The sequence below is a fragment of the Spea bombifrons genome, chromosome 1, assembly GCF_027358695.1.
Source record: "Spea bombifrons isolate aSpeBom1 chromosome 1, aSpeBom1.2.pri, whole genome shotgun sequence".
Lineage (NCBI taxonomy): Eukaryota > Metazoa > Chordata > Amphibia > Anura > Pelobatidae > Spea > Spea bombifrons.
The window spans coordinates 154571916-154599090 of NC_071087.1; the positions used below are offsets into that span (position 1 = coordinate 154571916).

At 41.7% G+C, this 27175-nt stretch overlaps 1 protein-coding gene across 1 annotated transcript; it reads right to left on the reverse strand.

Annotated features, from left to right (window-relative positions):
- Positions 1–232: 232 nt before the first annotated feature.
- On the reverse strand, positions 233–26167 carry TARS1 (threonyl-tRNA synthetase 1). The gene is made up of 19 exons (XM_053448148.1): positions 25982–26167; positions 24662–24742; positions 23355–23545; positions 22785–22908; positions 22367–22488; positions 21827–21944; positions 19977–20041; positions 19422–19500; positions 19046–19192; positions 18672–18770; positions 18356–18522; positions 16986–17148; positions 15380–15517; positions 14852–14929; positions 4881–4981; positions 4394–4498; positions 3690–3762; positions 1844–1958; positions 233–848 (listed from the first exon to the last, which is right to left on the reverse strand). Exons 1-19 carry the CDS (start codon positions 26039–26041, stop codon positions 700–702), a joined length of 2175 nt encoding a protein of 724 aa, XP_053304123.1. The 5' UTR covers positions 26042–26167; the 3' UTR covers positions 233–699.
- Positions 26168–27175: the final 1008 nt, after the last annotated feature.

Genomic DNA, 27175 nt, shown 5'->3' on the forward strand with positions numbered 1-27175 from the left:
GAGTGGCAGGTTTTAGCACCCCTGACAAATGTTTTAAGTGAGCTACTACAGAACAATATTTTTGTACACAATTTTAGCTCTATGGAAGGCATGCAAAAAATAATAAAAAAATGTTAAATTTCTATGTGGATCAGCACCTTAAAAAGTGTGCATTTGGGAAATAAAATGCTTTAACTTTGCCTTTCAAAAAAATTCTGACCATAACATCAGAAAAAACAGCCTCACAACATGATAAAGCCACAATTCTTTATTATTTTTTTTTAGAGCCTTGACATTTCTACTGAATAGTTTGTTCTAATCTATGTAACAGGAGAGGAGCCTTGTTCGCATTGCTTACAATTTATTGTATTATTAAAGTGGACTAGATTGTGGTCATCAGCTGAACGGCTATTGAAAATAACAAGAACGCATTAACCACCAGGACTAATTTGAGAAAAAAAAATATGAAATATACATAAAAAGACAGACAGTTGGCCAATTACATAAAACAGTTACTTGGATTGGCCACTAACAATCTCTTCAAACTAATTTTTTTTTGTGTCCCCTGAGAAAAGTATTTCAGTAATAAAGCATTGGACATAAAAACGTTTTGTTTTTTTGGCTCATTCACCAGTTCTTCAAAATTTCCACCCGCGTGGCTTAAAATTCCTATGGTCACCCACACATGGTTTAAACAGAGGAGAGAAGATAACGAAACCATTAAAATTCCTCCTCTGAATTTTTGGACCGTGACTCTTTGAGCTGAAGGAGTCTTGCGATGGTTTCTTCAACCGTGCGTTCGCCGTGGACTTTGTTATCTCGGGTACGGATATTTACTGTTCCGCTGGCTTTCTCCTTCTCCCCGATCACTAGAATATATACAGCATAATTCGGTGTTAGTGAAACACAATGCTACACAAAAATGTACTAGCACACAAGGAGTTTGTATAAGACCCTACGTAGTGTGGTCTTGATGCAGCCAAATGTTTATTTTAAAAAAAGGTTATCAAATAAAGCCAAGGGGCAATAATAATGACTTTCAACGCAGTGTGTGACCTTGTGAAAAGCACACAGCCAAGCTGTACTAGTTCTGAGAATACCAATCTTTTCTACAGCCTAACATTTAAGGAGGGAAAAGAAAAAATGTCGGTGCGCTAAGCTAGTCTCAGGCTCAAATAATACAAATGTATAATATGAGGCCTACCAAACAGTGTGAGCATTTAAGGAGAGCTAATTATGATTAATGAACCATTTTAAGAGAATTCTTTGGGGAAAGGCAGCATTTTATGGATTAAGGATATAAATTAAACATTTTATAAAAATTTGTTTTGAGTTTTTTTTTTTTTTAAATGCGTTATTTATTAGCTGAGCTGTAATGGATAGCGTCCCCGCTACTCTTCAGAGGTACAGTATATTGGCTTCTCTTAGAACAACTCAACATTGGTTAAACTAACTCTTGGAGACCTCCTGATCTGGAACCAGCAGGAGAAGAGAACTTTAATTTTGGGAATTTGGGAAGAATGATATACAGTGTCTCACAAAGGTGAGTACACCCCTCACATTTTTGGAAATATTTTATTATATCTTTTCATGTGATAACACTGTAGAAATGACTCTCTGCTTCAATGTAAAGTAGTGAGTGTACAGCCTGTATAACTGTAAATTTACTGTCCCCTCAATATAACGCAACATACAGCCATTAATGTCTAAACCTTGGCAACAAAAGCGAGTACACTTTAAAATCTGTTTGTAAAGCTTCTATACAGAATCTATACAATAACTAGCGATCTAATATGATAGACATTTGTATTTCTAGTTATTGTTTTATTAAGAGGAGGATGGGGCAGGAGGAAAGTTTTCTTACCAAGAATAAAATTGTACTGAGCAAGTTGCGCATTTCTGATCTTCTTATTGAGAGTGCAGCCTGCATCCACATCAACATCAGCCATGAGGCCAGCGTGGTGGAACTGCTCCCTAACCTGCATTACGAGGAACAAAGATTCAAACATCGGAGAACAAAAGCGGACGGATGAATTCGATTGCAGGCACTACCTCTGCAGAGAAGCCCAGGGACACAAATATATAATTACGCAGCATCACCCGCAGAGTGCGAGATTGTCAAGCTGGGCTATGATCCATTACCTGACCCCTACAAATCACTCACTCACCTCTCCGCCAAGTAAGTTCAAGTTATATGTTATAGGAAGAAAAACAATTAGGCTTTAAGAGACATTTTCCATCAGAGTTTCCAGTATGGTTACTTTTATATACGATGTTAAGTTTGTTCTCACATATAGATCTATGCATAAATTCTACTATGGTTTAATTGCAAAACCCTCCCGTAAAACAATTATTTAATGATGCAAAACGTATCATTTACAACTTTTGCAGCAACACTTGATTGTCATGTGACACAAACCGAAAAAGCTTAAAATTTTTCGGTGTTTTAATGTGATTAAACCTTTAGTTGAAAGAATAAATAAATTTACAAAGGTTTATTGTCAAGCAAACTAGCTTTTAAAAGCCAATATAAGAAAGGTACACAAATCACCCCACCCTGGCTGTGCAAAGGCTAATAAATTGTAAGCTCACAGGAGCAGGAATCTCCTCTTAGAAACATAGAACCTGCCTGTTTTAAAGTATGTTACATTCATTAGTAATCCTGTATGTTGTCATTTTTAATTTAATGTAATGGCAAAAATCTTAATTTCTTGTTTAAATGTAAAACTCAGGAGATAAGAGATGAATTTGAAATTATGTACGCTCCCCCCATGTGCTTTTGCTAATGGCATCAGGCATGACATCATCAATGACATAATGATTACATAAATGACAGCATCAATACCTATAGTATCACTAATGATGGCATTTTGCCATTGAATGTCCTTTTTCTATTAAATGTATCAACAGACTCAGATTCTAAGTCCACTCAACCCCCAACTACCTCCTTCAGCCTCCCTAAGACCCCCCCCATCTGCCCTCTCTGGCAACCCTACAGATATCAAAAGAACAAGAGAGGTGAGGGCTGGTAAAGGGACTGATGTAACTGAAGGAGTGAGAGGGGCAAAAAAGGGGCAAGACGGAGGCGGAGGGGCCGATGCATTATGCCTTCAAGGTCAGTGTTTACAAAAAAAATAAAAATCAGTGATTGCACCTCTCTGGCACTGTAGGGGTTAATGAATCCTCACAGCCTGAGAGTGCTTTCAATAAATAAATGTTTATCTTGAATTCTGCATGTTTTTTTTATAGCACTGGAAATCTGCTGGCCCTACAATGTAATAATAGTGCTTACAAACAGATTAGATATATTAGATATTAGATACATGGTGTAGAGGCACTACTGAGTGAGTGGTAGATAAGTGTAACAGCCTCCCGGCAGAAGTATTGAAGGTTATTACAGCGAGGGAATTTAAACACGCGTAGGACAGGCATATGGTTCCTGAATCTAAGATGAAACCAAAGAACAATTAAGGTCTGAGGTTTTTATGTAACATGGGCCGAAAGCTTTGTATCTGCCATTAAATTCTGTGCGTCTACGTTATGTTTCTATGGTTAAGAACGTGAGCTGTATGGACTCCCTTGGAGACGTTTCCTTTCATGTCCTTTGTCTTCCATATGTACACATGTATGAATTAAAAGCAAAGCCGACCTAGAGGTAAACAGGAGCATTTGTATTCATGTGCAATAAAAGAACTAATTGTGCGTGTGACCTTTTGGGCGTATTCGTCACATGTAGGCCCCACGGGTACAACCATGACTTGCTGCGGAGAAAGCCAGAGAGGCCTGTAAAATGAGAAATGGTAACATATTAACCGGCCGCGCACGTACGTTCAACAAAAGAGGCATTCTGTCTTTTATTTAAACATAGATACGTCTAAGCCTAAAACACACAGCAAGGCAACGAACACCAGAGGTGGTCACGCAAAATAAATATGTATAATGTAATGTAAAATGTAAAGCTCTCTATAAACCACGTTGACACAGAAATTAATATTTCTAGTAAATTATTTTTGGATATTATGGATGATCCATATTTATGGGGTTGACTTTATAATTAAACTTTACATTGGAATACAGTGTGTTTGATCTTTGTCTTGTAGAACAAGCTATAAGTTCCATGTTCCTGATGAATTATTCCAAAGTAGCAGGGTGAAAGAATGAACCCTTCAGTCAGTCCGGCTGATCAGGCTCCCATCAGAGCGTTTCACGTAACAATACTATACTGGGTAGAAGAGGCTTATATTTCTTTAAATGGAACATCCATGCCTGATAATGAATTTTGATGTGACTGTTCAATGTTTCCATCTGGCTCTTAATCAAACTAATGACTGTCTGGGCTTGATAAATCATTACGCAGTATCCATTGCATATCGGTGCACACATACAGGTTGTTTTTTTGTAATAATCACATTACCATTTCCCTCCGTAGTTCTCAACAAGAATAGCAATCATCCGTTCCACCGATCCCAGTATCGCACGGTGAATGATAACCGGCCTTTTCTTGTCATCACCGTCAGGGCTGTGAAAATAAAAAGGGGTCTTAAAAGGGTGGGGACTTTAACTTCACACTTCATTCATTAAAAACTACCAACAGAGTGTGCTTTTTTCTTTGTCTGTGACTGTTAACTGTTTTCGAGTATATTGTCCTTCTACCCTCACAAAAGCCACGAGACCCAGTCAACAATAATCTGCATTTAACAGTGAGGGTGAGAAAGCAGAATGGGGAGGAATAATCAATCATACAGATCAACAGGAAGTGACATTTGCTGCTCCTTATTGATTTCATATATGGTTGGCGTCTAAAACATGCTTATTGTAATCAGAAAACCCAATGGCATAATTCACTATACAGAACTCAAATGCCGAAGCTGGGAGAAGCGACTGAATGAATAAGAACTGACCTCACGTAGGTGAGGTTGAAACGAATGGGAAGCTGGAAGTCCAGTTGAATGGTAGCGCACTGGTGATATCTCCCAATTGCATCCTTAATCTGGATATCGATCTAGAATGGGAAAATATCTTAGTTAACGCAGGCCAAGGAAATCAATGTATTTCATTAAGTAATTCATTCGCAAGAAACAACCCCAAGACAGGAGGCAGCAGATTTCAAGTTTTCTATTTGACATTCACAGAGCATTAAACGGAACGCTAACGCTCAAAATTAACCCCCGTTAAATTTTTTCTTTTTTAAAACCTTTGAATGGCTTAACGATAAAGATATTTCAGCGAAAATTGATTATAAAACTACTGTGCCTAAAAAAGAAAAATGTAAAATTAAATTTTATTTAATTTTATTTTTAATGCCATAGGAAGAGCATGTTTCAGACAGACAGCTTGTTTTTATTTTTACATTTTAAATGGCTGGAACATTAAAAATATTATTTCATTACATACAGTTCATTGATGGCACACAAACACTCCCCCTAAAATTAATAAATGTATATAAATATATTTGACCCTTTGGAGGCCGGTCTCTACCTTAAATAAGCACATAATCTTTTATTTTTATTCTGGCTCTGTGAACATGTGTTTAAAGCAGCCCTGGTCTAAGTCTCGCTTTGCTTACGTAATTCCCATCATCCCTACGGAATCACTGTAAGCATCCAGGGTCTCAAGGTCTTTATTTCCCGGCCAAACCTTAAAGCAAACGACTCTTGCCTGTGATTATAGAAGAAATCTGCTCTTTAATGAGGGTTAGTAAAGTCACCTGCTATACATCAAAGACTCAGAAATCTCCGACATGCAGAGCTGGCCTCATTTTAAAAACATAACCCGCGTGAAGAGACATACTGTGGGTTTACCGGCCTGTCCCAAAACTCCAGGGAGAGCGGATGAAACGCAAACATACATTAAAAAAAATATATAATAAAAAAGGGATAATTCACTTTAAAAATGACATTATGAATTTAGCATTTTTCTAGGGCTGAAACAACTAATCGATAAAATCGATAATAATCGATAATGAAAATCGTTGTCAACGAATTTCATCATCGATTAATCGGATCGATTTTTATTGATTATAAAAAGAGTTTTTTTCAGAGCAAATGCTCTGAAAAACTCCTCTCCTTATATAATCCGATCTCAAACAGAGATCGGATTATAACACCGGAATCCAGATCCCCCGCTACGCTGCAGGGGACCTGGATTCCTCTCACTGTCGGCCGGTCTCTCACTTCCGTCTCTCTCCCCCTCCCATCTGCCTCCTCCCCCCTCCCATACATCACTCTGCCTCTCTACCCGGCACCGTTACTGACATGCACTTTCCCTGCAGCTTCATAGAAGCCTCAGTGTAAGTGAATGGCAGTAACGGAGTCTGTCTGTGCGATGCAAACCCCCACCGGCTGACAGAGAATCATCCTCTCTGATAGCCGGTGAGGGTCTGCATCGCACAGACAGACTCCGTTACTGCCCTTCACTTACACTGTGGCTTCTATGAAGCTGCAATGAAAGTGCCTTCAGTAACGGAGCCGGGTAGAGAGGCAGAGCGGTGTATGGGAGGGGGGAGGAGTCAGAGGGGTGTATGGGAGCCACCCTCCAATACACCACTCGGGCTCCTCCCCCTCTCATACGCCACTCTGCCTCTCTACCCGGCTCCCTGGTGTCTTGTCAGAAACGGAGGTTCACAGGAGGCAGAGTGAAGTATGGGAGGGGGGAGGAGGCAAAGTGATGTATGGGAGGGGGAGGAGCCAACGTGATGTATGGGAGGGGAGGAGCCAGAGTGGTGTATGGGAGGAGGCAGAGTGGAGTATGGGAGGGGGAGGAGCCAAAGTGATGTATGGGAGGGGAGGAGGCAGAGTGGTATATGGGAGGGGGAGGAGGCAAAGTGATGTATGGGAGGGGAGGAGCCAAAGTGATGTATGGGCGGGGGAGGAGGCAGAGTGGTGTATGGGAGGGGGAGGAGGCAGAGTGGAGTATGAGAGGGGGGAGGAGCCAGAGTGGTGTATGGGAGGGGGAGGAGCCAGAGTGGTGTATGGGAGGGGAGGAACCAGAGTGGTGTATGGGAGGGGGAGGAGCCAGAGTGGTGTATGGGAGGGGGAGGAGCCAGAGTGGTGTATGGGTGAGTTATAGTGGTGTATGGGGGGTATTATGAATTTTTAGGGCATATAGGGGGTATAAGGCATATGGATATTAGGCATATCAGGGGGGCATAAACATATCTGGGGGTAAAAGGTATATCAGGGGGCTCAGTGGCATATAGGGGGTATCAGGGGGGCATAAAACAAATCTGGGGCTAAAAGGTATATCGGGGGCTCAGTTGCATATCACTGGCATATAAGGAGTATAAGGCATATCAGGGGCACAGTGGCATATCAGGGGGCACAGTGGAATCTGGCATATAAGAGGTATAAGGCATATATGGGGGCAGAGTGGCAAGCTGGGGGTCAGATGTGCATAACTGGGGGCAGTTTGGTAAATAAAAAAATTTAAACAAGGCTTTTTTCTCAGTTTTTACTAAATATGAAAAATAGTTAACATATGAATTAATATTTACTAATAACTTTGTATTAAAACCTAGTTTGAGAAGCACTGTGTTTGGGTTCTTGTAGCTTTTATTATTATGTCAGTAAAATAAGAAGGCCATTGCAATAAAGAGATGAAAGTGTAAATTGTACGTTTTTTATTGCAATTTTTCTTCAATTTAAAATAATGTATTTTTTTATCCGATTAATCGATTAATCGACAAAATAATCGGCCAACTAATCGATTATTAAAATAATCGTTAGTTGCAGCCCTACATTTTTCCATGACAAACAGAAAAAATGGATATAGCCGCGTCAGCCCAAGAGAAAATGGAAACATAGAAAAGATCTAAAGCGATATAAGCTTTCAGGACCCAGATGGGATGCGAACCTGAAAAAGAGAACTCGAAGTCCCATAACCTTTTATAACACATGCCGATGGCCATACCTAGGAACTCTCCGGGTTTGACCCGGAGATTGCCGGGTGAGCGCTGCTCCTCCGGCTCCTCCGGTTCATAACCCGAATCCCCGCCCATTTTTTCCTTGAAATGGGGGTGTTTCTCGCTGCTGTCAGCAGGACCACCCACCTACGTCAGCGGGACCGCCCACCTACATCAGCGTGCTGTCCTGGCCTCGTCCCGCAAGGGAAGGCTCCGGGTAGCCGAAGCCGAGAAGTTCCCAGGTATGCCGATGGCCCAACAGAAGACATCATCTTTGCCCAACGACTCCAAGGCATAAAGGACATGGATTACTGCATCACTTCTGACCCGTTACAGACGGAGAATACCATGTAACCTCCTGGCTAAAATATGTGCTGGAAACACTGAAATAATACAAGGGCTGGAGGATCTGAAGAAAAGAATGCGTTGGAATTCCCCTGTCAATGCAAGCCGCCAGAGACAAAAAACGTCTGACTAAGGAGGAGTAAGTGCTTTAATTTTTTTCAGTTTGGAAGAATCAAAGTACTTTAATATGAACCCTTCTTTACAGGACATTGAAGATTCGGACCACTTTTTATGGACTTGCGGGATACGAGTAGAACGGGTGAAGTGCGGAGAAAGCCAGCATTATCCGTCTCCTGGTAAAATATCTGGACAGCCACGAATCTTAAAGCAAATCTATAATCTTATTAAATGCCTGGGATGAATAAATTCGGCACCAGGGCATTTACCACACCGCGGGCCCCCAGAGAGAACATTTAGACGCAGTTTATTCAATTTCTTGCTTAAGTGGTTTTGTGCTCTCAGATGTGATTACTTATACTCAGGATACCCGTCACATTAACCCCTTCATATTTTTTTTTGTTTTTATTTTTTCACCTAGTGAACAGAGGCGTTTCACCGTTTCTCTTTTTAAAGTTAAATATGCCTACAAAAATTATATATTTTAATTTACACAGCACTTTGTTTTATATACATATAGTCCATCATTTAGCAAAAAAAAATTAAAAATAGAGAAAAATAATTATCCATACATTATATGTTTTGGTGGACCTAATGCTCCCTTACATACAACACTGTTTTAAAAACCTGTTGGGTACCTTTTAATTTTTAAAAACTTTTTTTTCATTATTCATTGTATTCGAAGTGATCAGGAAGCAGGCTTCTATACCCCTGTATGCCCATGTGCAGTACCTATGAGAAGGTCATCAGAGATCCTGGCAGGGTCTCTTATTTAACGCTGAGGCTGTCGGAAGAAAATTTGCGAACAGTGCAGTTACATTTCATCACTAGGAGATCCCTTGTGTACCAGTGGGGAAAGGTGCCAAGTATTCTCTGTTACCTCTTAGAGGACAGGCACGGTAGGGCCACACAGTCCAGTGGCGGCATGGGTGCTGCAGCAGCTGGATACGCCTGGCTACATGAGCATAAAAGTCATCAGCTGCACCAATATCATCCGGCAGATGCTGGCCTTAAAGTGCCAGACCCTCATTGTTAAACCTAGTCTGGCCCTGCTAGGGCATTTGCAAAAAAGAAATTTGGACTGTTCTATAGGTCGTTTTAGGAACAAGACATTGTCCCCAAACACTTTTTTTTCCCCACAACCCCCATAGTCCAAGACTATGTGCTAAATCTAAAAACGAAAAGCGGAATAGAGGATGCAATGCGACAAACACACTGCAAACGCCATCTGGCGATCAATAGTTAAATGTCTGTGCCTTTACCGGATGTGGGGTGACGGTGCCCGGTGGATTACGGTGATGCGCATTACGCACACCGAGCCCTTGATACAATTGGAAAACATTAGTCTAAAAAGTGCAATTCTCGGAGCAATTTATTTCGCTGCGAGTCAATAAGCCATCGAGATTCCGGGCCACACAAACTCTTCCCCTCGGGGACTTTCCTTCTGCTACTTCCATTTATCAGAGAGACATCGAAACCAAAGGCAAACGCATCAGAAAGGAAACGTGTGAATCGTTCTATTCAGAGCCACAAAACCAAACCAAATAAAAAGTCCGCACAGCGATACTCAGACTGATACATTACTGAACATAAGATCTGATAAGAACCATTCGGCACGTCCAGCCTGCACATTTTATCTGATGTAAAGATTCAGACCATAAATCGGTCCTAGTGTCTTATCTGAGACTCAAGAAAGCCATATGACTTGCAGCAACCTCTCAGTAAAGTAAAACATCCCTGCTAAACTAAGAACCCCCATCACCATCTTGCCAAAGGCGTGAATATGGCTGCTGGGACGTGTCATGGCCATACCTGGGAACTTTCTGTCTCCAGCTACCTGGAGTCCTCCATTGTGGGAAGCGCGTAGGAGGTCCGGCCAACGTTGTGGGATACACGCTATGGGGAAGCGGGCAGCTCCCGCAACACGGAGTCTCTGGGCGAAAACCAGAGAGACCACAGGCATGGTGATGGCATTCTGTGACACAAAAGTTAAGATTTTGGGCACGCGCGTGCGCATTCTGACACTCCAGTATTTCTGTAGGTCAAGTTACTATATAGAATAGAGTGCAAAGCACTTTATAAGGGATACTAGTTTTGTTTTTTTATTTATTTTTTTATTTTTACACAAAATAGTTTGGATTTTCATTAACAGGAACCGAAATAGGCCTCCTTTATGGAGTTTTTATTTCCATACAGAATGCTGGTTCTCCCATTGGTTCTGTTACCAGCCTTAAACCTAAAGGAAGCCCCTAAAGTAACTCAAACAAACAGCAGACACCACATTGTCAGGGTTTCATTCTGTATTGGAACTTTCTAGCACTTAACTCTGTTCATTTACAAAACACATAAAGGTTTGCCTTGAAACCATTTCTGTCGCCACACGTAATCTCTGAGATATAGAGTAGAAACATAGAATTTGCCAACAGATCAGAGCCGTTCGGCCCGTCTAGTCTTTATATCAGGAACAACGGGAAGACCCAGACCTTAATACATCCTTGATCGTGTCTTGGAGTCAGAAGCCATATACCCATCACATGTATGTTTAAATCCTCACTATATTAGCCTTTACCACTTCTGATCGGAGGCTCTTCCATTAATCTAATGCCCCACTTAGTAACCTAAAACTTCCTACCATTATGTCTAAACCTGTGAACCTCCGATTTTAGCCTTTCCTCTTGTCCTTTGTCAGAGCCCTTTAAGTATTTGAGCGTTTCTATCACACCTCTCTTCTTTCCTCCAGTCCGTACATATTAAGGTCCCTTATTCTTTCCTTTTATCCGTCAAACCATTCACCAGTTTTGTTGCCCTCCTCTGAAATCTCTCCGAAGCGTCAATAACCTTCTGGAGATGGGGGTCTCCAGAACTGTACACAGTATCTTCCAGACATGTATATTAGTGGACTACTCCCCACTAGCATAACTCCCATCACACACATGCATCTAAATATTAAAACATAATGAAGGAGGACACATTTGTTTGAAGCATCTTTGTAATGTGAGGTTATTCTATTAGAAGTTCAAAAACTAACATTTTTTGCAATGTCCTCCAAAAACACACAAACCCACCTAATAACACAACAGCTTATAATCTATTCAGCTAATATCACGTAATTAAACATTGTTTTCTACCCCCCCACAAACATCTGCAGACAGCAAACTTTTTTTTATGGGCGCTTTCTTGAACTCATCGCCAGCCAAACCGGCTCATTAGCGTACTGCAAGTGCTGGCGCCATCTACTGCCCCGGAGGAATAATAGCAGCTCAGATAAGCTTAATATGCAAATATTTATCAGGTAAGACTGAATAGCATGATTACAATAAAGAAAAGTTTAATTGTTCCTTTTTATCTCTATTAGAATAGTCTTACACAACAGCTACAAAACATTCTGTAAAAGGAAAGAGACAGCCCTTTCTCCAAAAATGAATACAATAACAAGTAACTCATTGCCGACTCCAGCCAACAGAAGGAAACAAGCAGCGGGCTATCACAGCAACGGCCTTTAGCGAGATGCATTATCTGTCATTTTTCATCAGGACGCGGATACCATTTTTTATAAACCGACACAAACCACAGAGCCAGGCCTCTCACATGCGCAAAGTAAGAAGGGATGCCCCTGGCACACACCACACCCAGAAACCAGTAAGACGCTTTACAGCAATATTTCAGATTGTAAGCTCCTTTGAGCAAGGGCCCTCCTCACCTGCTGTTTCTGCAAGTCTATTTGATATACTACTTGTTATGTTCTGTTTACCCATTGTACAGGGCCGCTGAATACGAAGGCGCTATATAGCACAATAATAATCTCCAAACACTGGGGGCATTAAGAGAAATATGAAAAGACAATCACAGTACGTGTTATTTTAACATCATCCATGCACGATTCAAGGTTCAGAGATGATGAAGATCAGAAGCCTGCCTAGGTGACACGTATAAATCGATTCCATCTCATCAGAAGGGAAGCGTCTCAAGATTAAAAGCACTTTCATGTGCTTCTATTTATACATAGATTACAAGTTCACGTCCGGTAAGAAGAAAACTGCCTCTTAATGTAGACCAGGTAGCAACAATTCTCTCCTAAAGTCCTCTCCCTTCTCTTTACTCCATCCTTACGAAGGCTGCCTGGCCCATTCGGCAACAACCAGCAACTTAACATAAGGGCAGAGATAACGTAGCGTTATATACTTAGTACATGAAGATGGTTGTTCCGATGATACACACAAGGAGTGCTACTTGACAGCGGTCTGGCCCTTAAACATTAGATTTCTGCTGTGACAAAATCTGTCTTCTTTCATCTGTGGAACATAGCCGGGATAAAGCACCTAATCCCGCCAGAGGACACGGCCACCCAGAATCCATGCATTTGTGACATCTGGTCTGGGTCACTGCACTGTACCTAGGCCTCTCAGAAAAAGAACGGCATCGCCTACAGATGGCCCAAAATGCAGCAGCTAGACTGTTAACAAATCAACCTCAATCGTGCCATCACACCTATTCTCCTCTCTCTCCATTGGCTTCCTGTCAAACGGAGAATCTATTTTAGGATAGGCTTGTCGCCCCCTTCTATCTACGCATCTTTCTCCACTTTCAGTGCCCACAATGCATTTCCTCATTCTGCTCCTTTAATCCGGCCACATTTTCAGAGACTTCAGACTTTCATAATAATAATAAAAAAATAAAAATAAAAAAAAGACTTAATCATCTTTTCTCCCAAGCTTTCAGCTAATTCACACTTTTCTCTTTTCCACGCACACGTAAAGCACTTTGAATCCCTCTGGGAGAGAAGCACTATATAAATGCCTGTTCTTGTAAATTAGACGGAGTTATACGAGCATGGAGCGGACGTAGTGTGACCTCTTCTGCTTTGCGAAGGAAGTACATCGCGTTATATTAGAACGGTCACCAAATGCGACAGCAACTGCACTTTACTCGGCAGGCAGAAAGACTCCGACGCAGATCTGAGCCAAGATGAGTCCCGCACAGAGCCATCGGTCTCTAATTCAGTCATATTACGGGCACAACGTACACATCAGCGCACGGTACTAGTTTACCCGGTCGGCAGGTGAACACGCTAAGCCTCTACTATTTTTCATCAAAGCGTAAAGCCATTTTTTCTTTATTTAACGTCTCACAGTGTGACAAATGTAAAAATATATTTTCCGTCTATTCTTCTGGGGTGACGTATCCCAGGACGCAACCGAGTATCATCTTCCCGAACGTCTGTGTACCGAACAGGTTGTTTAAAAAAAAAAAAAAAAAAAAAAAAAAAAAAAGGATATAGGAGGAAGTTTAGGTGAAGAGAGGCTGGATAGATGAGTGGGACAGCCTCCCAGCAGAAGTGGTCGAGGCTAATACAGTGAGGGGATTTAAACATGCATGGGACAGGAAAAAGTCTCCTGAATCTAAGACAAGACCAAAGACTGATTAAGGTCCAAGTCTTTACATCAGGAAAAGTGGCCACACGAGATTGGCCGGGTGGTTCTATATATTCTGTATCACTCTTCGCCCTTTTGGCTAAGATCAAGCGAGTGCCTGTGAGAGGGAAATCTTAGTCCTCTGCCCTTAAGGCTGGGAGTTGTGTCTGGCTGGCACTATATTCACCCGGATCCCTTTTTATTTACCCGCCCTTAAATTGCCCTGGCCTATGGCTAGGGGGTGGAATTTATTTTAAATTTACAAGCCATCTGTCTGGGGCCTGTGGATAGCACTGGCATGTGTTGCACCTTTCAGTTTTTCTGTTTCAGCGCACGTGTCTTTCGGTTTCGGATCACTTAAAGCACCATCGGGTCGCCTAAAGTCACAGCAGAACGGAGTTCCCAAAGACTCTGTCTGGTTTAGGTGGGGGAGAGGATTGCGCCTTCGGGACCCCACTCCCCATAGAAGATTACAGTTTTATGGACTCGAAGACTTCAGTGGGTCTCCTCTAGGGGAGATCCTAGAAGATCCAGCCCACCCAAGGCTTACAGAAAGGCTTGCATATCCCTTTGGGGGAAGTGGAGCCCCAGAAGACGAAGACTAGGGACTCGGCTCCACTCTGGCCCTACCACGGTTTGGAGCACCGACCGCCATTTTTTCACTGGCACGGCAGTTAATCAACAAAGAGAATAAATCCTTGTGCTCACAAAAAAAAAAAAATAATAATACAAGCATCAGATTCTATATTTCTATGACAAAGGTTGGCTGAAATGTTGATAAAGTTTGGTTGGGGTGACAGGTCTACAGCAAGCAATAGATAAAATAATTCAGTTTTGCAAAAGAATCAGCGTTAACCGCTTATCTTCTTGGCTACCTGGAAACATGCAACTTAAATATCCCTTTCTCCCAATTCCCAGACACCTTTAGTTCTGATCACCAGTATAGGTCATGGTTAAGTTCCGTTGAGAAAAAATATTTTTTACAATGATTGGTACAAAATTACATGTATATCGCATTCTTCAAATTTTTGGACAATTTTAAAAGCTGGTTGGAACCACACCGGTTCATGAAACATACAGACAGGTCATACAAACTAACCTTTGGTCCGTAGAACGCTCCATCGCCTGGATTTAATACCCATTTCTCTCCAAATTCATTCAAACTGTTTTCAAGTTGCTGAAAAGACACATTTTGGAAATATATTACAAGACCAGCCTTTTTAGGTGCACCTTAATGACAAGTCACGGTTCCAGTCCGCTAGCACTTAGCAGGTTAAAAAAAAGGTCCACAAAGGGAATTTGAAGAAACCGACGCTGCTCGACTGAGAAGAAGTCATGCTCCGTAGCTTAGGATGAAGTTCTCATTAACTCACTTGATCCGAAGACAGAGGTTGGAACATCCATCATATTTCACTCTAACACTGTCTAAAGATCACAGCCATGAAATACAGAATATCCTTCCAGGCTGGTATCAAGATTATTGAGCTAAAGTCTGCTACCAACCAGGAGTAAATGCTCTCGGTAGGTCTCCGGCTAAAGGGAAACCAGACAGGGAACTGTCTTCTCGCTGAGAAGGTCCACACAGGACTCAAATACCCTAGAAATACAGAGAATTTACAAGTCTTACCTTCTCAGCTTGATTCCACACTTCAATGTCACCAAGGAACTTCTCAGGACGCGTGGACAGATTTAGTTTAAAAGTAAAACCAAAGACATTGTAAACCGAGCGCAGGAAATCCAAGCAACTCTTGATCTCTTCTTCAATCTGATGATATAAAAAGGGAAGATGGGTTTTGAGATTTCTTTCTATAATAATTTTACATCTATGGAAGGTCCATGCGGCTGAAAGTTCTTGGCGTTCTGTCTCATTTGACTCCTCCCCATCTGGCTTTACTGAAAGTAGGGAGCATACCTTAGTCTGCTTCTTGCACGTGCTCAGTAGAACTCCAATTATAGTCAACAGGATCAAGCAGAAGACAAACCACATGTATGCTACCTGAGGTCTGATACCAGCATACACGCGATTGGCTGCTGCTTCAATGAGCATGCGCAAGAAGTCTGCATATTAATGATCCCGGGTTTCAGTGGCGGCAGCTGGGAGAAGAGGAAAATGAAACAGTAAATGCTCCAATCTGCACGCATGGCGTGATAGAGAACGATGCTAAGAAGGCGGTGATAGAGTGAGGATGTAGTAAGCGATCCGGACAGAGACAAGAAACCGGGATGGAGAGGCCATTTTCACCACCAATGTCTAAAGACACTAAGTGTGTTCACCACCAAGTTCTTCATTAACCTAACTTGATTCAATTGGGTCTACTGAAGCTTTTGCTGCATTCAAACAAAGATACATGACGTCAACTGAGAATTTTACCAATAAAGAAATCACTTTGGCTCCTAAACAAGCCTCTCCTATTTTCTATGAGAAAGTTTGAATTCCAGATAAAATTTAAAAAAAAAAATAGTGTTTCTCTTTTCCCACAACCCTAGGTTTTGGGGGCTCACAAGTGACATTGGAAGGCCGCGTTATTAGCAGCACAAAGTCGATACGGTTACCCGTATTAAAACAATGCAGACGCGAGTCCTGGCCACGTGGACGGTATTGATCGATCTTTGTATTTTCTCATTGTCCTATGACTAAGAGATTCTAGGAACTGGAAAGATTAGTGTGCGGTGAAAGAGGTTTTTCAAAAGCACAATTACGGTAATTGATTGGACTGAACTAGAATATGAAACAATGCAAGGTGCCTTGCGACGCATAGTCTAATTAAAATGTCTATAAGACAATATTTTTACGCGCTGAATATATATCAGACCGATAATTACAGTCATTGAGATTTAAGCCTTTATTGGGCCAGTTATTCTATCATTGAATTAGAGTCCTTAAAATCTAGGTCCCTGAGCGGATTTGTGCCGACGGAATTGCAGATTTTAATTTAATTGCAAATAGAGACTTTTATGCTCTGGAGTTCCAAATAAATCAAAAAGGAAAAAGACTTTTCTAGTTGATAAACTTAAATACCTAATGCTATAATTCAGTCGAAACCCAATGACACAGACCACCCAGAGGACTATATGGCATAAAAAGCTGTTTAAGGTATCTAATGTGTATACTAAAAATGGCTATTAGATAGATCTTAATGTTTCTTAAATCTATAAGGTAATTCTCGTTCATGGATAACTTAATATACGCATTACCCAGTAAAGGCTCAGGCTACTCCGCAGCGTTGGTATACCTGTTCCATGGCGCAGAATATGTGAGCGTCATCCTGCTGGAAGCGTCTCACTCTGGTTAACCCAGTCAGGGCCCCCGATAGCTCGTTACGATGAAGAACCCCAAAATCGGCCATTCGCAGGGGCAGTTCTCTCCAAGAGCGAGGCCGGTTGTCAAACATCAGACTGCATAAAAGAACAGCCAATCAAAAGGTCACATCTACCGTTAATTTGTGGCTCCGCAATATAAAATAGCATGGCTGGGGACACTTGTCAATCACAAAACAAGGGACCTGGCCCTCTCCTAGCAATAAAATACATGTACGAGAATGTCGACCATAAAAATGAAGAAAAAATAAAATAAATAAAAAAAGCTTAATTTCAATAACAGTAACAGATTTCAATAATGTGTGTAGAATGCAGAATTTTACCACTAGGTGGCAGCACAACCGTACTACTACTATCCAAGTACAGAATTGCATTCATTAAGCCATGCATTTTCATGTTGTGTTTAACATTTCCTCCTATACTCTTTGTTACCAGAGATATTGGTTTATATGGAAGATGATGGGCTTGTCTAAGGTATAGTGGATACGTGAGGATATGTCTGTGAAACCATGCAATCTGCAGCCCTTCCAGCATAAAATGCGGTATAGATTTGGCCTTCGTAACGCGTAGAGAAGACATGGGGTTGAAATGACCGACTCTCCTGCAAAATCCCGGCTGAGTAAACAACTCAATAACATCTTAGCCTAGCGAAGTGTGCTGCTTAATTTAAGTTATAGCAACAAATGACAGGTATATAATGAAAATAATAATTTAGGAGAATTTTGGACTTTGTAGTTTATCCTTCTTGCCTCAAATTACCAAATTTGCTCGATTATAGGACGACCGACCAAACCTTGGATTTTGCTTCTCCCCAGTATCAGCTCCATTAAACTGGTCCGTACTCTTTGCATATCCTCTCCCCGAGCGGAGGAACGGGGAGAGGCTGTCCCCGTGGGGCGCTCCATAGCTGCACCCTTTTGCAGAAGTACTCCAAGAGGCCAGAACGCAGTAGACGGGTTAACGGAAAATCAGAAGCCTTTTTTGCATCCCTCTTTATTCGCATTATTATGGCCTCTAGGAAAAGCCCCTACTTCTGCAAAAGAGTAGGGCCACAGGGACAAGCGCTCCATCGTTCCTCCAATCGGGGGAGAGGATGCGCCTAAAGGCTCCGCCCTTTTGCAGAAGTGCTTTTGGAGGACTGGTTCGCAGAGCAGTGGGGCAAAGAAAGACGACAAGAGGAGGCAAGAGAAGAAATGGAGATGCAGGAAAGGAGACCTGGACACTGAAACATTGCAGATCTGAGGTCTGAATAAAAGACATTCTCATTTTCTAAAATGTATCTCACCAGTGTCCGGGGCAGTTCATGGGCTTCAGAGCAAAGATCTCCTTCTCAACTTCAAAAGAGAACATGTTTTCACTGTAGTGCTGCCAGTGTCCAGACGTCTGCCACAGTTTGCTATTGTAGACATTTGGGGTGACTACCTCCTGAAAACCCCGCTTCCTGTACTCTTGCTACCAAAAAAAAACAAAAAAAAAACAACCATGTATATATATTTGCTGCAATGGTGCAACGGTGCAAATGAAATAAAATGATTCTTCCAAATGCGGTTAATTCTTTGCGCCATTCTTTGGGAATCTGAAACGTTGCAAGGTACACTTACTCTGATGAAGTCAACCAGCTGATTATAAATATACGCTCCTTTGGGAAGGAAGAAGCAGCTTCCAGGGCTCAGCTCATGAAAGAAGAACAGCTCCTGTTCCTGTATTAAAACATATTATAAAATATTATAGAACTGTGGCACCTACAGCGAGATATTAAAAACTGCTCATTAATGGACGCATATAATATGCCTACAACACTTATGGATTTAGAATAAGCGGGCATGGAATATTGGAATCAAAAGTTATCCCATGGAGCACGTCATCAAAGGCATTCAAATAAATACACAAAAGTAAGGGGTGAAAGCGGATATAAAGAAATACGTTTCATGAAGGGTCACGAAAGCTAGTAGGAACAGGATCTTCCTGCACTTACTCTTCCTATCTTCCTGTGGTCTCGGTTTTTGGCTTCTTCTTGGAATTTTTCCCAGTCTTTCAGCATTTTCGTATCAGGGAAGGAGATTCCGTAAACTCTCTGAAGGGTTTCCATATCTGCCTTACCTTCCCAGTACGTGGAGGAGTTCTATGAAGACGGAAACATGCAGAGTAATGCATCTGACTTTTTTATTATTATTATTATTTTATTTTATATATATCATGGACAAATATCTAGCTGTACCCATTTCATGAGATCATAGGTAGTTTCTTCATTAATAGAATACATGGGTTCCGTGCACTGGAACGTTGGGTTAATACTCTCTAGGTATAAAGTATTCCAATCATTATTTTGTAAACATGAGCAGCACAGATACCTTGTGAATCTTCAAAGCCTTAATCTTGCCAGTATGTCTCACGTGAGGTCCTCTGCACAGATCGATTAAAGGGCCACACCTGGTATTTAAAAGGTCACATCATTATAATACCCAAACCCAACAAATATAAGAAAATACCCCAAAAAACAACACGAGCCTTCAGCGTCTACATTTTATAAATGGTAGACGCCATTTAGTTTGAGCATTTCTGGTCTTCTTGTACAGCATAAGTCAACTTTCATCGTAGGGGTGTCATCAGAAAACATGCAATGGGGCTACCAGGTTTGATCAACATCAATTACGGCCCCCGACATGGGTGGCAGGCGGAGGACTAGGGACGACGGGCCCCTCCGCTTGGCTGGGCATCATACATGGGTACTGGTTGTACCACCGAAGACGGCCCTGTCTACATAACCAAGCAGGACATTCAAAAACAGCTGGAAACCCAAGTCTGACAATCCCCATAGGCCAGCTGCATTTATATAAAACAATAGTAGAGTGGGCCGCCTTTATTGTCTGCTATATATTGCTATTGCTAATGACGCAATATTTCACCTGTATACTGTAGTGGTTGGGGTGTCCACCTTCTCGTTTAAGATCCGACACTTGAACTTGTTATACTGATTGAGAAAAGGGGAAAAAATAAAAAAATAAAAAAAAGAGAGATGAGAAAGAGAGAAAACACTTTATAAAGGGAAAATGCTGTTTATCCTCATCAAAGCACACTGCAGATGTCTTTTTCTATGCATCTTTTTCATTATGTCATCAAGGACTATGTGGTCAGAGCAGTGAAGCCAAGATGCCCCCTGGGCCTGGGATTTTGGAACTCCACATGCCCTTTATAATAAAATAATATAGAATAATTAATCTGTAGTAGGTGATGTGGAATAGAATTTCAGAAAATATACCATACTGTGATTTCTGGTAAGAATTAGGGATTTAAAAAAAACAAAACAAAAAAAAACCCCACATCAACATTTAAGTTTACAATTCTAAAACAGACTGTACCAGGTACAATTATAAAACGGATGAACACTAGGAGAGATTAAGGAGAATCAGGTCCATCTGTTAAGGTAACCCTGCCCCATGGCTACGGGATAACTGTGGAGGAACTCCAGGATATCCTGTTTGCGTTGGTTAGTAAAGCACACTTACTGCGAATCCTTATCATTTAACCCGCGGTCTACATCCCGGGAGAGGTTAGACTACACCCTCGACTAAAATAATAATAATAAATAAAAAAGAGTGTCTATATCACTACGTAGAAATCTATTAGACACTCCACGGGAATTAACGTTAACACTTTTATTTTTAGAATTTTTTTTTAATGTACGTAATTCACCTGTGAAAATACACGTATTTGTCAATATTTGCAGTTTAAAGAGCACCTCTCTCTATATTTGCTCAGTTGAAGTCTAGATGCATTTTAAGTTCTGCTGCCGAGCTCTCGGAAAGACGTTTTCCTTTTAAAACTTCAGCAGATGTCAAACCGCGTCCGGCTTTCTATTTAATCGCTTTAGATCCCAAAAATGGCCCCTAATCGGGAAGCGATTTTCGAAGTCTTGCAGTTACTGTGAATACTCTATATCTTTATTACTAGTTAAAAAAAATGTTACGCTATCAAGGCAGTATTCCAAAATATGAAATATAGATTTTCCCGGATAATAACGTTAATATTGTCCACTAACAGGATTTCTTTGGCCGTTTTCAAACCAATTTAAAACATTTTTTTACAGGTATATAAATTATCGACAGCTGGTATACATGAAAAAAAAAATTGCTAAAAACACATTAAGTTTGCCCCGATTTGAAAAATCACTCTATATCCCTATATAATTTTAATTTATGTTTTCTAATTTTTTTAATTTTTTTTAGGTTTATTATAGCAAAAATAAAAATTAATATAATAAACCTAAAAAAAAAAGTGACACCAAAAAAATGAACCCCTTGGATTCTGAATAAAAAATAAGAGGTGTGATAGAGATTTATAAGCACTGCTTTTGTCATTTAACTACATCCATGCATGTGATTGGCTGAAGCAGTGGTCACATGCACAGAAGCATAGGGCATTTGCTCTGCTCACGAAGCGGTCAGATACAGCGGTGACCCCATAATTGGTAATCTAGGACATCCTGGTACGTCGTTGGTCACGAAGTGGTTAAAAGACTTGGACCTTAGGACTAGCACTTCCATGGTAATATTTACGCTATAGAACGCCAGTCACCAAATCTAGCTTACGAGTATCTTGACAAAGAGACTGTTTCGTTAAGAGAATCTTCATAAATAATAATAATGATATTGATTATGTTAATCATTTGGCGTTGTGATGTTTAAGTTGTCTAACGAAACGTAAAACATAAGGGTTTGGCAAAAGCGACAGATCTGCTTCAATGTTAGTTTGTTACCTTAAACATCTCGAGCAGAGTTTCTTTACTGACTTCCAGCCTCTCGAATTGTTGTTTCTCCTTCATAATCTTCTTGCAGAGGTTTTCCAGGCCGGTGAAGTCATTGCTGGACACCCCACTGAAACACAGATTAAGCAGACGGTAAATGTGTTATATTAAAAAGGGGCACGACGCCTTAATGGACTTAAGATTTCTAATGCATAGGATACATGAGGTTTTTTTTTTTTTAAATGTATCTCCTTGCAAATATACAGTGGGGGGTCCTGTAGAATCTCTCCATATGCATTTGCCCCTCTCTCTAACCTTCTGCATTTTACCAACAAGCCAGCTGGACCACTGACTCGGCGTGTAGGGGGTGGTTGTACCCAACGATGCCCCCATGCACATGGCTGGAAAGTGCATCCATTAGATTAGTATCGATTGGCTACTTGAAACAACCAATGAGTGTTGAGGATCATTAGAAAACAGAGGAGGATGAGTGCGCGGGGGCTCCAATGGTAACAGAGTGTAGCAACTTAAACTAGAATTAAGAATACATACCCGTCTTCAAGATACATGTCATAATAAAAACCATTCTCGATAGGGGGACCATAGCATAAGCATCCACCGTATACCCTCTCCATGGCTTCACCCATAATGTGTGCGCTGGAATGCCAGTATACCTAACAACCAGAGAAAAATCAGCACATCGAAGGTCATCTGTTACGCACTTGGGCTTCAAATGAACAAATTAATACAATATGTCCCAACGGTAATATATCAGTAAGAAATACACCAATTGTGATGCTCTATTATTATTAAATCAGTGTGACTCAATGATCCTACCCGTACACCGTGAGACTGGAGTAAAGAAGGTAAGACTGAAGGGCATCCTATGAGGCCATGATATATCAGGTATATCTGTATATCTGGTTTTCATGTGTGTGATTGTGTATTATACATGCTTTTTAGAAGTTACCGCTTGGGCTTCTTCATCATCAAACTTCAGCAGCTGCAGAGTACAGTTGTCCTCCAGCGGGCGATCAAGATCCCAAACGACATTGTTCACTTTCGCGACAACCGTATTGTCAGCAAGACCTTGGCTGTAAGACACAGCAGACTCAATACACAGGGAGACAACAGCATGGGATCACTGGCAAAATACAGCAGCCAGCCCTCTGAGGCTTCAACAATAAAAGGGAGTGTTATCAGAGGTCCAGGCTAATACGGTGAGGGGATAGGCCTGTGGCTCCTTAATCTGAGACCCAGGACTAATTAAGGTCTGAGTCAGGGATAACAGGCAGACTAGATGGGCCAAATGGATGTTATCTGCCATCAAATACTACATTTCCAACATTGACAACCTGATCTCCTGCAATTAAGTCATGACATACGGGTACATGCTAATAGGCTTCATGGCAAAGTTTTTAAGGATGCCCAGGTACGTCCTAAGGGGACTGAAAAGGATAAGGAGGAAAAAAACATATGCGTTGCACCCTCTTTAGACGCCGACATATCACTAAGGGGTAGGATGAAGGTATCTCCTTACCTGATTCCAGCAGCAATCTGATACGGGGTGGTCTTCCAAGATTCCGCATCAATTTGTTTGCCATCAGGCAACGTCACTTTGATGGCTTTGCTTTCCTTCGCAGCTCTCTCCGCTAGGAGGGCATCATGCTCGGCTTTCAGCTTATTGTAGAGCTCAAGCCTCTCGTTGATGTATTCCGGCCAAGGATTCAACTGTGGGTGACAAAAACACAGAGTGTCAGAACTTCTTAATACTAAAACAATCCCTAAACAGTTGGGTTTTATGGAGTAAAAATATTTCAGGCCACTCATCAATGTACTCTTCACTATTCACAATGAAGGGCCCCATATAATGTATAATACAATGGTGAGGAGACTGAAGGAGTCTCAATGATATAACAATATCTTATACATGCAGTAGCAGCTCACTGGGGTTGGACCTTCACAACGTATCGTGAGGTCAAGGACCTGAACACATAACTCTCCTTTTTGTGAATGGAATGCAATTTACGGAACTACGAGAACAAGAGGAATCAAGAATTTCCAACAGAACCTCAACTTCCCATGGAACACCAAGAAAGAATGCCAACAGATCAACAACAACATCAGCGTTCTCCTTTAAACAACCTGCGTTCAAGCAGCACACAGCACAGGTCTGCCGAACCAATAAGAATCCTTTTTCTTTGTGCTCTCAAAAATCAAGACAACACTAAAGGTTCCTTAGGAGTGAAAATCAGCAGCCAATTATTTTTCAACGTAAATTATTTGTTGAATGAACACTACAGGCCACATCACAGAACTGTAACTTCACACCAATGCGAGGGGTAGAATGTCCTACTAAAAGGCCATATAGATTAAACGATCAGGTCTTCCACCTGCCAGGTACGTGCACGAGTAATGTTGACTCGATGACAGGCTAACAGCTGAAAGGAGGAAGTTTCATGATAGATGGGGTGAAGCCATTGTTTACCAGATCAGAACAAATAGTTTCTTGTGCCAACTAGACCCGGCACCCTGATAAGAGGACACGAAGCCCCTGCCAGGGATTTTACAATCAACAAAAAACCGTCATGTGGCACAAGAACAGATACTAAAATATATTTAGTGTACAATTCGCTTTGAATATCACACAGGATACCTTTATTGGCTGACGTAAAATGGATTGCAAGCTTTCGAGACTATCTAGATCTCTTCTTGGGGTATATTATGGAATTATCCCATGAAGAAGACGCCTAGATGGTCTTGAAAGCTTGCAATCTATTAGATCTTTATCAAATTAGCTTTCTCTCTTTCTACGGCTGACACGGTACACTCTATACCACGGCTCACCTCTGCCCGGCTTCCATTCGCAGATCCGTCTTTGCTCTTCTTCTTTCCACCGTCTTTGGGTTTTCCTCCTTCGGCATTTGTCTAGTAGGAGAAACAGAAAATTAGCATGAAATAACAGCGTACAGACAATGAACACTGACTAGATGAAATCACAAACACTTGAGTTATTATTTTTGATGCCATGGTGATTTAGCTCCATTTCCGCATTCCCACCGCAAAGATTATATTGGACTCCAAATCTAAATGTAAATATAAAGTTTCTTCCTGGGTACCCGTGTGCATTGTTTTATCTGACTTTCACTTTCCGGGTACTGATGTAACACCGGTCTGTAGTTACCAAACTATCACTTTCTTTTTTGTACATCAGCTGACTTCCAAGAACCCAGAACAGCCGTTTTTGTTTCCCTTCATACTGGGTGACAGCTGAATAAGTAACACTAATGTCAATATTACAAGGGCAGGTATGACTAATGCAAACCATGGGGCAGCATTAAAATTAAATAGGCTTCTGTCACCTGACTATCTGTTCCAGGACTCGTATTAAGGCATGGTACTGGCAGGTCAGAACTAGAAATACATAGCTGTCAGAAATAATCAGCTCAGCATTCTTGATCCTGCTTACCTATGGTTACAATATGTATGTAAATACCACCCCACCACTGTGTTATTAAATTACCTGCCCAAGCATCAGCAGGATTACCCCACACAACCAGCATCACCATGTCATCAAAATAATAAACCCCCCCCCACAATCACACCAATAGGATCAGCCCTCATCATCACCAAAGCATCAATAGGGTCACTCCTCACCATCACATCAATAGGGTCACTCCTCACCATCACATCAATAGGGTCACTCCTCACCATCACATCAATAGGGTCACTCCTCACCATCACATCAATAGGGTCACTCCTCACCATCACATCAATAGGGTCACTCCTCACCATGGCACCAAAGAATCAGTAGGATCACCCCCTCACCATCATTATGGCATCAATAGGCTCACTCCTCAACATCACCATGGCATCAATAGGATTACCCCTCATCATCAGCACCAATACCATCATTTTGACCCCCTCGCCATGGCATCAGCATGATGACCACCCTCCATCACCATGGCATCAGTATGATGAATAAAGTACCCTCAAAAGCATACGTTTGATTATGACACCACTCCCAAGCGCATGATCAGTAGCCCTCCTAGCCCGGGGCATCTGTGTGATTAATCCTCCGCGCCGGCCATGCCTCTGGCCGGATGGTCGCCCTCCACATGTCATCAGCATGACTGCCAGCGTGTTTACTGTTACTAAGAGATTTACCTTCGCATTCTGCTTGCTTAGGCTCATCTCTCCCAGCTTCTCCGCCATGCCGTCGCTCATGACCTCCGCTTCTCTCGTTTGTTGTCTTCAGGAAACTCACCGGTAATGAGCAGCTGATGCAACCGGCAAAACGCAACGAAAGCTCGAAGTAAAGGGGAAGGCCGCTTTAGACTACGTCAACCAATCAAATACTGCGATGTGCTTGTTCCGCCCAGTCTGAGAGGCTCGGCCCAAAATAGACCAATCAAAAGGCATCTCCGGGAAAATGCGGATGCGTCACTAACACAGCGCCCGATCAGCGAGTGAGCGAGAACGTAGAATTCTAAACACCAGAGAGAACGTCGCTCTTACACCTGCCAGTGCCTTCGAAACAAAAAACTTCAACTTGTAAAACGACTCTGGTGGGGGAGACATGTAATAATATGATATTGTGTCTCTGGTATTTGGCACTTCGAACACTTTTCAATTGCCGGAAGATGACGTATACATGATGCAGGTCCATGTGGAGCTTATGCTAGGATATTGGAGGAGTCTATTTCCGTGTTTCTCCCCCCAGTAAATATTCTTTGTATTCGGTTATCACATTTATATTGGATTTTATCAGCTCTTCCATGACTTAGAAAAGGGTAGGTCAATAAATAAACATGGTTGCCTAGTTACTGCAGGAAACGCCAAATTTGAGCAGATCTGACACTTCTGCTAAATCCTCTATTTAAAAATTAAGAGAACTAAATAAACACCGTGCAACTGCGTTCTCGCTCTCTCTCACATGTTGGGACAGTCCCAGGATGTAGGCACGTACCCCAGTATGGTAGTGTTCTGGGAAATCAGCAGTTGTGAGTGTTGAGCTGGTTGGGGAGATCACGGATTTCCCTCTAACGCGCCCAGAAGTTAGGGAGCGTGAGCTCTGTTCATTGATCGCTCCCTAACACTGCGTAACAGCGATTGATGCTGAGCGCCAGGATATGACATCGGCCCTCAGCATGGAAGCCATGCACACAACGAAGGAGCGCAGAAGTCAGAAGGAACTGACCTCGAGCACCCACCCCAGCCTGTGGCACAGGATTTAAAATAGAAGGAAGCGGGTGGGGGCAGAGGGGGAAAAGGTGGTAGATGCTAGTGAGAGTGGGGAGAGCTTAAGTGAAATGAGAGCTAAAATATATAGAAGAGAAAAATAAAAAAAGAGAGAGATAG

Bases quoted from the DNA above. Each gene is read 5' to 3' on its own strand.
- TARS1 (XM_053448148.1), bottom strand. From the start codon at position 26,041: ATGAGCGACGGCATGGCGGAGAAGCTGGGAGAGATGAGCCTAAGCAAG. The intron at 17,149-18,355 runs GTGAGATACATT...TCTTTTATGCAG, and splicing joins ATGAACTGCCCCGGACACTG to TCTGATGTTTGACAACCGGC. The intron at 4,499-4,880 runs GTCAGTTCTTAT...TTATTTTCACAG, and splicing joins TTCAACCTCACCTACGTGAG to CCCTGACGGTGATGACAAGA.